Raw genomic sequence first — 13,016 nt, 5'->3', positions numbered from 1 at the left:
CCAGATCAGACCTTGCCTGAAGCTGCCGCTGCACCGTGTGGTTACAAGGGCCTAAAAAAATCCCACTCTGAAGTTAAGTTCAAGTTGGGTTTTCTACTACTATACCCAAGAGAATCCTAAGTGACCCATGGCAGAGCTGTCCAAATATGCAGCCAAGAGGATTGTTTGGCCCTCCTGCTGCTGGGTTCAAAAGTCAAGGACAGATGGGGCGCCTGGGTGGCACAGTCGGTTAAGCGTCCGACTTCAGCCAGGTCACGATCTCGCAGTCCGGGAGTTCGAGCCCCGCGTCAGGCTCTGGGCTGATGGCTCAGAGCCTGGAGCCTGTTTCCGATTCTGTGTCTCCCTCTCTCTCTGCCCCTCCCCCATTCATGCTCTGTCTCTCTCTGTCCCAAAAATAAATAAACGTTGAAAAAAAAAATTTTTTTTAAAAAAAGTCAAGGACAGAGAGTATGGACAAAGGGTCTGCCCTGTCCCTCCTCTCTGGGGCCCCAGGCCCCACTGGCTGGAAATGTTTGCCCCACACACCCTCCACGCACACACAGACTTCCCACACAGCACTGGATGGACTTTTATTTTAAAGTCAAAGGCACAGCCTGGATGGGCTGAGGCAGTGACTGCAGATGCCCAGCCCAGACCCTCAAGGCCCTGCCCCCAGCCAGGGGCAGCTGTGCCAAGGGGGGTGGGGGTGGGGGGGGTGAGAAGGGGCCTCCCCTTCTAGGGGTTGCCTACCTCCTAACTTAGCCCCAATAGGGGAGAAGCGGGTGACATAGAGTGAGGCAGAAATGCTTCAGGGGTCCCCCAGGACCTCTCCTTGAACCCCCCTCCCCAACACAGGTCTTTGGTGGACATGATTGCACAGACAGTCCATAAAGTGACAGCGAGAGGGGCGTCCCCTCCCAAGAGCAGGGCCTCAGGGGAGGGCAGGGGAGAGGTCCAAGTGTCTCCCTGCAGCAGGCAACTCAGTGCGTAGAAATGCGGGAGGAGCCCTTCCCGACAGGAACAGCCCCCTGGGGGAGAAGTGACTTCAGCCAGATGAGGCGCTGTCTTGGCAGAGGCCCCTCCCTCCCTGCATCTCGAACTCTATCTGGTAAGACATAAAAAATTCTCTGCTTATAAAAATACTTCTGCTCTGTCTGGGAGTGGGGTGGGGTGGGGGGGGGGAAGGGGAGGGAAAGGCAATCCCTGGGGATGGGGCGGAGCCGATACCGGAGGCTCCCAGGTCACAGCCCCTGTGGGGGAAGGGAGGTTACGGGGTGGGGGGTGGGTGGGGGGGCTAGGAGGGGGACAGGGGGCCGTTGGCTCGTCTGGGGGCTCCTTTGGCGGCGGGGGCCCTGCCCGGGGCGGCGGGCGCGGGGGAGACGCGGCGGGAGGTGGCGGCGCTCCGCAGCTTCTGTTTCCGCCGCTTGGCCAGGGGCGCGTTCTCCACGCTCTTCAGGAAGAAGCCCTCGCGTTTGCCCCGGTTGAAGGCCTGGCAGAAAGGCGGGTGAGTCCCCCATCCCCCACCACCTGCCGGGGCCCTCGACTTCTAGAAACGAGTTTCGGCCCCCAACCCAGCCCCTCCCTCCCATCCCACCGGATCACGGCCATCAGGTGGCCGGCCCGCAGCCTCTCCCAAAGGTCAAGGCGCCGACCACCGGGGGAGGGAGGTCCGTACTCGGTGCGCCTCACCTCTCCGGGCTCGGAGGCCCCGCCTCTCCAGGCCCCGCCCGCCCACCGCCCACAGGCCCCGCCCCTCACCATGAAGGTGGCGTTGAGCCCGGAGCGCACAGCCGGACCCGAGGATTCCAGCACGTCGGGCGTCCGGAGTGGGGGCGAGGAGCGCGCGCTGCCGTCCTGCAGCCACGTGCTACCCCGCAGCCCCTCGAGCTTCAGCCGCTTGGCGGGGTCCACCGTCAGGAGCCCTGGAGGCAGGGAAGTGTTGAGGAGGGGCCGAGAGTGTGTGTGTGTGTGTGTGTGTGTGTGTGTGGAGGCTGCGCCCCAGAGACCTCCCAAGAGCCCCACTCTCCTCCCGGCCCAGTTCCCCAGACCAAACACTTAACCCATCGAGACCCCACGGCCGCCGCCTCCCCAGCCATGATCTGTGACCCTGCCCCCACCCCCACCGGCTCCGCACCTCGGACCAGCTCCTTAGCTTCTTCAGACACGCCCTGCCAGGCCTCCCCGTCAAGGGAGAAGCGCCCCTCGCGGATCTTGCACATGATCTCTGCCGCCTGGCTCTGCCCGCCCTGGCCTGAAGCCCCCTGGAAGGGGACCTGCCCCGACAGCATCATGTACTGGGGAGGTGGAGGGAAAAGTGAGACCGGTCCGGGCTGCAGGGCCGAGACAGGCCAGGAGGCCGACTCAGCCCACCCCACCCGCAGAACCATTCACCCTCTCCATGAGGGTAACTCCTGAGGATGAACCCTGACCTCCAACCCCTAATACTTGGGATGCCCTGACCTCAGCACCGGAGCAACCCTGCCTCTCTGTATGAGGAGGCCCTCTAAACCCAGCCTCCGAGCAAACGCTGCCACCCCCACCATGACGACCCCTGTCCTCCGCCTCGGGGGCGTCCCTCTTGGCCCGCCTCGAGAAGCCCTCGGACCCCAGGCTCGGGCACCCTGAACCCTCCTGGGGACCCCGTCTCATACCAGAATGACGCCGAGGCTCCAGAGGTCGCAGGACTCATCGTAACCCTGCTGCGCCAACAGCTCGGGGGCTGCGTACTGCAGCGTGAAGCAGGGCGTCTGCATGGGCCCCGCGGGGCTCTGCGGACGCAGCCGCGCGAACCCAAAGTCGATGATCTTCACCGGGGCTCCGGGCGTGTCGTCGGCGTACAGGATGTTCTGTGGGGGCGGCGGGGCGGCCTGTTAGGGACTAGCCCTCCGCGCCTCGGCCCTCCCCGGCTCCCCCAGCCCCGCGCCCACCTCCGGCTTGAGGTCGCGGTGCACCACGCCGGCCTCCTCGTGCATGAAGCTCACGGCCGACACGAGGCTGCGCAGGATCTGGCTCGCTTCGGACTCGCTGAAGTGCCTCTTCTTGCGAATGTGCTCCAGCAGCTCCCCGCCCCGCAGCAGCTCCAGAACCAGGTACGTGTGCAGCTGCGGGGCGGGGAGCGGCGGGCCTAGGTCACCATCCGGGTCCCGCTGGGAACCTTTGGTCTCGGCCAGGCCCCACCCATTGGCCGGGCCCCGCCCCTAGCCTCAGGCCCCGCCCCTATTCGAGCGAGGAACTACCATCACCCCCAAAACAACCCGTAGGTCCCAAGTCAGCCTCCCGGGGCTCCGCCCCTTTGCCACCTTAAATCCTAGCCCCCTCCACGTCGGCCTCAAATTCAGTTCCCTTGGCCATCCTCAGCTCCGCCTTCCGACCCTCCGATCCTCCGGCCCTACTACCCTCAGATACCACCTCCCTGGCCTGCCGTACCCCTCAAGGCCCCCGCACCCAGTCCTCAGGCTCCTCCTCCTGCCCTCCCCGCCCGCCATCCCCCTACCCCGTCTCCCGCCCTCCAAGGGCAGTCTCCTGAGTCCCTGCGTTGCGCCCCAGCCCAAGAAAGCGTCACCTGGTCGTGATGCACATCGTGCAATTTCACCACATTGGGGTGCGACTGGCAAAGCCGCAGGGCCGCCACTTCTCGCTGCGTGTTCGCCTCCAGCCTGGGGGCGAGGCAGGCGGGGTCAGTTCGGCCGACCTCCGGCCCCGCCCTCCCGGCCCCGTCTTTGCAGGCCCCGCCCACCCCAGGCCCGCCCACCTGCGGCTGAGGATCTTGACCGCGAACTCCTGGCCGCTCTGGCGCTGGCGGCAGCGGCGACACACGGAGAAGCTGCCTTGGCCCAGGGCGGGCTCCCACAGGTCCAGCTCGTACTGCTGGAAGAAGGGCGAGTCCTGGCGGCGAAGGAGGCGCGTCAGAGGTCGCACCCGGGAGCCTTGCGGCCACGCTCACATGCCACCTCGGAGAGGCTCCAAACCTCACCGTGGGCACACCCGGTGAAGCCAGGTCTGGAGTCCCTGAGCCCAGACTCCCCAGAATCAACCCCCCCAGAATCAACCCCCCCCCCCCCCGGCCCAACCCACCTGCATCATGGCGCTCCTGGCCACCGCTGCCCGGCCGGGCCGGTCTCCAGCGCCAGATGCTTCCAGCACATCTGTCATCACCGCGTTGTTATGGTCAAACAGGATGGAGGGCGCCACGAAGGAGTATCCCTGCAGGGGTGGGGTTTGTGTCAGAGGCTGGTGGGTATAGGGGCTGGAGGCACAAATGGAGTCCTAGGAATACCCAGCCTGGGTGAGGGGCAGGGCAGGCAGAGGGAAGCCCCTGGACCGTAGTAGGTAGTGGAGGACGTTCCTTTGGCATCCCTGGTGCAAATAGGATGTGTTGACATGTTATTCCAGCTTGTTCTATGATCACATGGGCCCGCATCCCGCAGGACTCTGAAACTCCGCCCTTCCCATCACAGTGACCGCCAAGTGCTAAGCGCCAAGGCCATCATCTGGCACAGCGTAGTGACCCAGACAACGACGGACCCAATGCATAAAAGGGGCATGGCCTGGCATCACACACACTTAGCTTATGAGAATTCAAACCTACCCACTGAATACAAAAAAGTCATTATTCCTTCATCTCAAACCAAACATTGCTCCCCCCCCCCCCCCCCCGCCTGCAAGGGGAGGGGCCACTGAGGAAATACAAAGAGGCAATTCAAGGGTTTCTTAAGGGTCATTTTGATGATGTATTGTTTTCTGCTAAACACACAGCCCCACTGTGCACAAGAATGCAGGCTCTAGGCTTTTCTGTTTGGTTCATTGATCAGTCCCCGGGTGCCCGGATCAGTGCCTGGCACATTGTAGGCACTCAATACATATTTTTGAATCGTGAAATGGATGAATGAAAGTAACCGCTGATTCACCAGAAAGAACTGTCTCATGAGAACCGTGAGACAACGGATGGATGGTTCTAGCAAAGCCATCACTTGGGAGAGGGCTCACAGAGGGGACTGATCCACCTACGGTTCACATTGGCCTATTCCTCCTTCATATTTACGGACCGTGTCCTACAGGCCAGGCCCCCACACTGGGCAAAGGGACACAGAAATTAAACACAGTCCGTCCCTGCCTTCTGGGAGTTTCCAGACCAGGGGAAGCAGTCTCAGGAAGGCAGTTAGGATACAACCTGACACACTGCTCAGAGGAGGTGCCAGCTACAGAGAACCGATGCACAAGGAAAGGGCAGCCCAGGACTAGAGGAGTGGGGAAGAATTCACACAGGAGCAGCATGGCTTGAAACAGGAGTGGGAGGCTTGGAAGATGACTAGGAGCCTGCCAGGTGGGCACCGGTGGGGAAGGTACTCCAGGTGGATGGAACTGCATGTGCAAAGGCACAGAGGTGTGTTTGTCATAGGTGCCGGAGCACCAAGTGAGCACTGAGGCTAGAGCGCTGAGCAAGAATGATGTCACACGGGGCCTTGAATGCCGAGCAAGGAAGTCTGGACTTGTCCAACAGGCCTCAGCTTCTAAACTTGAGTGGAGGGGGCCTGTGCTTCCACAAATGTGATACGGTTTGCCAAAGGAACATGCAAAGCCACAGTATAAACATGGAATCTCTTTCTAGTTCTCCACTTAAGCGACTGAATAGTTAAAATGATGCTTTTAGAGAACAGTAAAGAGAGGTGTGGAGAAGGGGAGTTAACATGAAATTTCAAGGTAAACCACGAGATTCAAAGACGTGTCCCGCCACGGCAGTCCGTAGGACTGACAACTCCGGGCACCCCACCAGTGGAGAGGGTCTGGGGGAGACGCTGAGTCCTGATCAGAACACAGGGCCTATGCAGGGCCATGAGTCAGCCAGGGCCAAGGCTGGCAGCGAGGTCCTGTCTCCGTGGCACCTGTGGTTCTGTGAGCTCTCACCTGAAAGATTCGAGGATCCCCAGGCGGGGGGCTGCCAGGGGGTGAGTAAACAGGCTCCAGCCGCGTAAATTCCTCTGCAAAGTTGCCCACATCCAGCTCCGAGCGGATCTGGGGCCGGAATGGGGCTGGGATTTTCCTGGCAGCCAAAGCAGCCCAATCCAGACCCTGGAGAAAAGGAATAAGAGATCGGGGGGGGGGGGGGGGGGGGTCAAGGGTAGGAAGTGAAAACCCCTGTCCCCTCCAGGCCACCTTCCCTGGGCAGCTCCTCATTGAGACAAGGGTCTATCTGGCATTTGGGTGGAAAGTTGTTCTTCCTGCCTCCCCGGCTTGTGTTTCTCTCCCTCTGAGAACAGAATCCCAATTTCCCTCACAGAATCGCCCCTCCTCCACCACACTTAGTCAATTCTGGGACTTTCAACAGCATTGACATGCAAAACAAATCCCTTTCTCCAACTGGGCTTGAATGGGGAGCATGTGGGCCTGGAACTGCCGGGGGACCCCTTCAGGGTCTAATGATGAACAGAAAAGCCAAGACACAAAGAAAGAAATTCTTAATGACACAAATCCAGCACCTGGATGCAGCCTTGCCTGAAGTCAGACCACTTTTCCTTGGGACTTTTCACTTACGGGAGCTAAAACATACCTTTTTATGTTTAAGCTAGGGTGGCAGAGCCCGCTCATTGCCTGCCCAACCATCCATCGTCCCGGTCTTCCTTAGTACCACAGCCCCAACTTTACTCCAGGAAGCAATGGGCACAACTAACGTATTGCAGAAAACTTTGGGGCACTTGGGGGTGACCCATAACTTGTAAGCAGTAATTGCGAGGTAGGAATCCAGAGAAAGAACCTCAAGAGGAGGGTGACTAGTTGGCATGTGCCATTTTGCCCTTCTCCTCCTTTGTCCTCCTGATTCCTGCCTAGATAACAGGCTAGATGGCAAGAGCTCTGGCAGCCATTTTGGCCCACGAGGCAGCCCTGGGGATGGAGGCTAAGAATGAAGGAGCATTACAAAAAGAAGAAAGGAGCTTGTATTCACAAAACACCACAGCAGCCCTGTGGTAAAGCCAACCTTTATAAATTAATTAATTAATTAACGTCTATCTCATCTAGATTGTTCACTCCAATCTTCGTTCTCAGCAGCCAAACTCTACTCCAGGGATATCCCCATTCTGGGTTCGACTTTTTTGTCACTCACAGCCAAGAGGCCTGATTTGGGCTTGAAGGCCCCGGGGCTGGCACCAGGATCTCAGCATTGCTCTCATCAAAGAATCTCTCTCTCTTTTTTTTTTTTTAATGTTTATTCATTTTTGAGAGACAGGCAGAGCACAAGTGGGGGACCGGCAGAGAGAGAGGGAGACACAGCATCGGAAGCAGGCTCCAGGCTCTGAGCTGTCGGCACACAGCCCGACACGGGGCTCGAACCCATGAACCGTGAGATCATGACCTGAGCCAAAGTCAGACGCCCAACCGACCGAGCCACCCAGGCGCCCCACCAAAGAGGCTGTCTTGAGAGAAGGGGGTCTGAGGGGAGCACCACCCCTTCTGAGCCCCAGGCCTCGAAGACCTTAGCGCCTCTCCAGTATGATTACTGGTCAACCCACTCCCAGCACCCGGGGCATGTACTCAGGGCGGGCTTGAGGAATTCACTTAAGGAAACTGACGCTCGTCAGCCACTTCCCCCGCGAAGGGACATCTTCACCACGGAGACTTGGATTCCTGTCTAAGAAAGCGTCTCCAAGGAACCTTCCAGGCAGGTAATTGGTGAGAAGATTTAAGAAGACAGCACTCACAGCAAGGATAACTGAGTGCCTGGCCCACGGTAAGTGCCCATAAATGGGTACTTCTGTTACAATGTCAGACAAGTAGCAAATCTGATTCCCCGCCGTAAATAGAACACAGCAGTTAAGAGCATGGGCTTCCAATCACCCAGACCTGGGTTTGGATCTGAGCTCCATCACCCCCCCCGGCTGGGTGATCTCGGGCAGATTACTTAACCTCTCTGAGCCTCGGTTTCCTCATTTGTGAAGATGGGGATGATCAGAATGGTTCTGAAGGTTACGTGACGACACAAAGAGCCAACACACGGCCGGTGATCACCGCTTCAGGGTCCTGCTGGGCAACGATGCCGGCCATGCACCGCGCCCGAGCCAGCAAGGTCTCGCCAGGAAACACGATTCACTCTGCACTGCACTCTAACCTGTGTGTGCTCTTACCAAGTGAACAAAACCCAAGCGACTGACCGACTGTCCCTCTGAATTACAGGCACACAGATTGTACAGGAGCAAAGAACAGAATGCCTGGGAGGATGCTAAGAGCCAAAACAGTCACTCTTTGTTCTGCTTTGGGCCGACAGGAGACCCGCGACCTGTTCCCAGCGCGACCCCATTTCCCGTGCGGTCTGGAGCGGGTCACCTCCCTTCTCTGAACCTGGCTGATGACGAATCCATGCTCAAGCCCCTGCCAGCCCTGCCCGTCAATGAGCCCAACATTCCTTCCCCCAGGAACCCGACCCATCCTCCGAGTTTCACTAGAGACGGAGACGACAAACCCACTTTCTTTTTCTGGAGGTTTTTCTTCTTCTTTTTTTTAGAGAGAGAGAGAGCACGCGAGTGGGGGAGAGGGGCAGAGGGAGACAGAGAGAGACAGAGAGAGAGACGATCTTAACCAGGCTTCACGCTCAGCACAGAGCCCGACGTGGGGCTCCATCCCACGACCCTGGCGTCATGACCAAGGCCAAAATCAAGTCAGACGCTCAACCAACGGAGCCACCCAGGGGCCCCCGGAGGTTTCTCTAAATCAAGTGAAATCAGCCAGTCTCAGACCATCCCCCGACACAGGGCAGCAGCCTGGTCTGGGCGTGTGCAGGGAGGTGTGCGGGAGGGTCAGGAGCCTCACCTGGAAGAAGGGGTGGCTCTTGACTTCCTGCGCCCCCTGGGGCCCCGCGCCCAGCCGCTTCTTGGGGTCTTTGCAAAGTAGCCGCTGCAGTAGGTCCTGTGCCACGGGCCCGATCCGGGGGGGGAAGGGAGGGGAGCACTTCAGGATCCGTCTGGGAGGATTGGGGGGGCGTCAGGGGCAGCGAGCCCCCTCCCCAACCCTGCCCAGGCCCCTCAGCCGCCCTCCTCGCCCAGCCCCGCTCACCGGGACACCTCCGCCTGCGTGTTCCTCTCGCCCTCCAGGGTGAAGGGCGAGGCCCCCGTCAGCAGCTCGAAGAGCAAGATACCCAGGCTCCACCAGTCCACAGCCTGCCAGGGCAGAGCCGGGGTCAGGGCCACCCCCGCCTCGCCCCGCCCCCGCTCCCCACCCGCTCCCCTGCCCACCCACCTTGCCGTGCCCCGACTTGCTGCGGATAATTTCGGGGGCCATGTACTCGATGGTGCCACAGAAGGAGAAGGTTCGTTCTTTCTGGGAGGGCAAGAGGAGCCGTTTGGACACCCAGCAGTCCCCAAGGCTCAGAGTAGGACTCGCTGGACTTGTGAGGGTCGGAACACAGGGAGCCTCCTGAGGGCAGAACCTGGGTCTGTTTGCCTCTGCGCCGCGAGGAACGCAGAGCAGAGCCGGGTGGGTGCGGAGCAGGAGGAGACAGGAAGGAGAAGGCTCGAGCGGGGGTGCGGTAGGCAGAGACGCGGCCCTGCGCTCACCTCCTCCGTCAGGAACTCCTTGCTGAGCCCAAAGTCTGTGAGGACGATGTGGCCCTCGGCGTCAAGCAGCACGTTCTCCAGCTTCAGGTCTCGGTAGATGATACCCAGCTGGTGGGGGCAAGAGGCACACTGAGGCTTCCTCCCCGACGCCCCCCCCCCCCCCCCCCCCCCCCGCTTCTACGGCTCGTGTCCGGGGCCGAGCACCAAGACCCAGCTCGGGGATCAGGGCAACCCCCTAGAGAAGGGGTGTCCGGTGCAGGAGTGAGCCCAGGGACCGGGCCGTGGGATGGGAAAGGCCACTTAAGACGCCAAAGCAAGGAACGGGGACGGCGCAGGGATGCCCCACGGAAACAGGTCCCAGAGGGAGGAAAGCCTACGAGAAGAAGGCCTTGGGAGCCAAGGCCTGAGGTCGTCCCCATTTGAGGAAGTTCTGCAAGCGTGGCCCCGGGAGGTGGCCCCGCGTTCCCCGTCAGAGGAAAGCCCCTTCCAGGAGGTGCCGGAGGAAGGGACCCCCTTCCTTCCAGGAGGCCTGTGCGAAAGGCGCTCCGGTCCCCCCCAGGAAGCCCCAGACACAGCGATTCAAGGCTGCCACGGGGCTGCCACGTTCGGCAGCAGCCGGGCGGCCAGGCCCTCACCCACCTTGTGTAGGTGCTCTAGGGCCAGCACGATCTCGCCCCCGTACACGCGCACCTCGGCCTCTTTAAAGTGCTGGCGCTGGTACAGGTGGGTGAACATCTCGCCTCCGTTCACATAGTCTGGGGGGAAGGGGGGTGCGGAATGGACGTCGGGAAGCAACCCTGATCGCGCGGCCCAACCCGCCTCGGTGGTGGCCTCCAAGGCGGGCAGGTGCCCGCCCTTACCCAGGATGAGGTGCAGCTTGGCGTCCGTCTGGAAGGCGTAGTGCAGCGTAACCAGGAAGGGCGCCTGGCGCACCAGCTCCAGCACCGAGCGCTCGGTGCGCGTGTGCTCCTGGGTCTTGGCGCGCTGCACCAGAGCCGCCTTGCGCAGCACCTTCATAGCATACAGCTTGCCTGCGTCGTGCCCGACGGCTTTGCGCACCAGGAACACCTTCCCGTAGGCTGTGGGAGCAGTGAGCGAGCGGAGGGTAGACCGTGAGCAGAAGGGTGGTGCGGACTGGTGGGGGCGGGGGGGGGGGGTGGTGGTGGTGACGCCAACCCAGGAGGGTGTGCAAACTGGGGGAAGGAGCCGGAGTGAGAGGCCAGCGTGCAAAAAGCTGACAGAGCCTTCTGAGGAAAGGGTGTACGCGGCCCAGGAGGGTGCTCCACAAAACCAGGGAGAGGTGCAAACCAGGCTGGAAGGCAGGCAGCTCCAGGAGGCCTGCGGGGCAAAGTGGGGGCAGGACATGTGCAAACCCGTAGATCAGACGGAGACGCCAGGGGGTGCAAGGCAGAGTGGACAGGGGAGGGATGTGCAAACCCAGGCCGGGGCGCGTGCAAAGCTGGGAGCGAGCAAAGCAGGAGACCGGGCTGCCACATCGCCTGGGGCGGGGAGGAGGTGTGCAAATCACTTGGGAGGGCTACAAGTCCTGGAGGGTGCCGGCGAACCCCGGGAGGACCTTGCAGGGAGGGGCGGTGTCGATGTGGAGCGCCCCAGGAGCAGGCACGTCCCTGGGAGTGGGCATGCAAACCCTGGCAGGGCGGGGCGGGGCAGGCAAGGCGGGCTGTGCCGGGAAAGGGTGGGGGGCACTGCCGGAGGCCTGGCCCGGGCCCAGGCCCGGGCGGGTGCGCGCGCGCGCGAGGCTCAGGGCGCCAGGCCCCGGGACACCTGCCCCGTGGGGGTCCTCACCTCCCGTGCCCAGCACCTTGAGCAGCTCGAAGTTCTCGACGCTCACCTTCTCCTCGTGCCCGGTCAGGTTGGCTGCGGGCGCAGCAGGCGAATGAGCGCGGCCAGTGCATGACCCCTCCCCGGCGCAGCCCCGGCGGCCCTCCCCGGGGCCCCGCACCACCGGCCCCTCCGCGGCCACCCCTGCCCCACCTTCGGTGATCCGCAGCTCCACGGCGCAGCCCTCGTCCTCGTCCTCGTCCCCCATGGCGTGCGGGTGGCCGGGGCCCGCGCGCGGCTCTGCTCCGGGCGGCGCCGGTTACATGGCGGCTCCGGCCGGGGCGGGCGCTTCCTGGTGCCGCCTCCGGGGCCGAGGCGGGCGCCGGCGCCGCCTCCCGCTCCCCGCCCCGCGCGGCCTGAGTCAGGCGGCTGGAACGTGACAGCGCCGGGCTGCGGGAGGGCGGGCGGACGGGGGCGGCCCGGCTCCCTCGGGCGCGCGGGGCGGGCGGCCGTGCCGTGCGCTCTGGGACCTCGGGCGACCCTCTGGGGACCCGGGAGCACCGGGAGCCAGGCCCGGGGGCCTGGGGAGAACCCGGAGCCTCTACCGGGTGGACACTCCGCCCGGGTGCCTGCTGGAGCCGGTGGTGATGAGGCACCGGAGACCGTGCCCCAAGGAGGGGGGCACACAGGTGCTTTTGAGCCCTCCCCTCCAGGGAGCCAGCCCCCCCGGGCAACCGGGCATCTGCCCGCTTCCTAGCCACCAGCGAAAGGGAGGGGGTGCCGAAAAACCATCATCCGCTCACTCCTTGGCTCCCCTCGCGCGGGTGCTGCCCGCACAGCCTCGGCCCAGCACCTCTCGCACAGTGTGGACTTGCCTTTGCAAGGGGAGGGCCTGGGGCTCAGACACCCTGAGGGCCCTGTCCCCGGGCAGCGGCTACCCAGGGAGCGCCTGCAGGGGGCGCTGAAAGGCCGCTGGGGTCAAGCCCGACCCTGGAGGGGGGCGGGGAGTGGAGCGGGGTGACTGATTTTGACCCCATCCGTTCGGAGCCGACCTGTGAAAGCACCTCAGTCCCCAGCCACCCTTCGCAGCCCAGCCAGGGCCCCCGGCTGGCCTGTCCTCCAGAGCCCCCCTGACAACCGATAGGAGCCACCAACAGGGTGGGACGGATGGCCATCAGAGCTCCCATCCTGAGGCCTGTGGGAGGGGGCTTTCAGCTCCTCCGCCCAGCTGGAGACCAGGGTGTCCACACCCACCCCACCGGACTCTGAAGCTTGGGCTGAGTGGAGGGCATGGCCATCAGTTACCCCCAAGAGGGGGCTGTGGAAACCCCAGGAGTCAGACTGCTGCAGACCATCCCGGGGAGGCCAGCCTGGCCACCCCTCCCGGCGTTGCCCACCCCCACATTCAGGCTGCCTCACCTTGGGCGGGCAGCCCCACCCTCCCCTGGGCGGCCCCGGGCGCCTTGACTCACGTCCTGCCATCTAGTCTAATTGCCCCTTTCCTGGGCGTCATTCTGGAAGCGCTGGTCAGAGACCCCACGTCCTTCCCCCGCCTTGTGTCCCTCCGTGAAAGCCCGTGGCACTAGGGGACATCCCGCTGGGCTGAGAACTCACTAGGGAGGAGAGCAATTCTACGGGGTGGGGAGAGGATGAGGAGAGGAAGGAGAGGAAGGGATGAAAAGGAGAGGAGTTTGGGAAGGAAGGGAAGGAGCC

The 13,016-nt window shown here is 62.5% G+C and overlaps 1 protein-coding gene across 3 annotated transcripts; it reads right to left on the bottom strand.

Annotated features, from left to right (window-relative positions):
- Nucleotides 1-550: 550 nt before the first annotated feature.
- On the bottom strand, nucleotides 551-11,685 carry RPS6KA4 (ribosomal protein S6 kinase A4). Of its 3 annotated transcripts, none has more exons than XM_045485770.1 (17): nucleotides 11,517-11,685; nucleotides 11,328-11,399; nucleotides 10,382-10,600; nucleotides 10,161-10,276; nucleotides 9,522-9,629; nucleotides 9,205-9,285; nucleotides 9,022-9,125; nucleotides 8,779-8,929; nucleotides 5,884-6,048; nucleotides 4,054-4,182; nucleotides 3,731-3,864; nucleotides 3,542-3,635; nucleotides 2,907-3,080; nucleotides 2,631-2,825; nucleotides 2,114-2,273; nucleotides 1,738-1,901; nucleotides 551-1,468 (listed from the first exon to the last, which is right to left on the bottom strand). In XM_045485770.1, exons 1-17 carry the CDS (start codon nucleotides 11,569-11,571, stop codon nucleotides 1,274-1,276), a joined length of 2,316 nt encoding a protein of 771 aa, XP_045341726.1. In that variant the 5' UTR covers nucleotides 11,572-11,685; the 3' UTR covers nucleotides 551-1,273. The 3 variants fall into 3 exon arrangements, with proteins under 3 accessions (XP_045341726.1, XP_045341728.1, XP_045341727.1); XM_045485772.1 differs by having other exon boundaries at nucleotides 11,374-11,399; nucleotides 11,517-11,663; XM_045485771.1 differs by lacking the exon at nucleotides 11,328-11,399 and having other exon boundaries at nucleotides 11,517-11,668.
- Nucleotides 11,686-13,016: the final 1,331 nt, after the last annotated feature.

Source organism: Leopardus geoffroyi, chromosome D1 (assembly GCF_018350155.1).
Source record: "Leopardus geoffroyi isolate Oge1 chromosome D1, O.geoffroyi_Oge1_pat1.0, whole genome shotgun sequence".
Classification (NCBI taxonomy): Eukaryota; Metazoa; Chordata; class Mammalia; order Carnivora; family Felidae; genus Leopardus; species Leopardus geoffroyi.
Note: the sequence above shows the minus strand (reverse complement) of the source record. Positions and strands in the feature narration are given on the sequence as shown.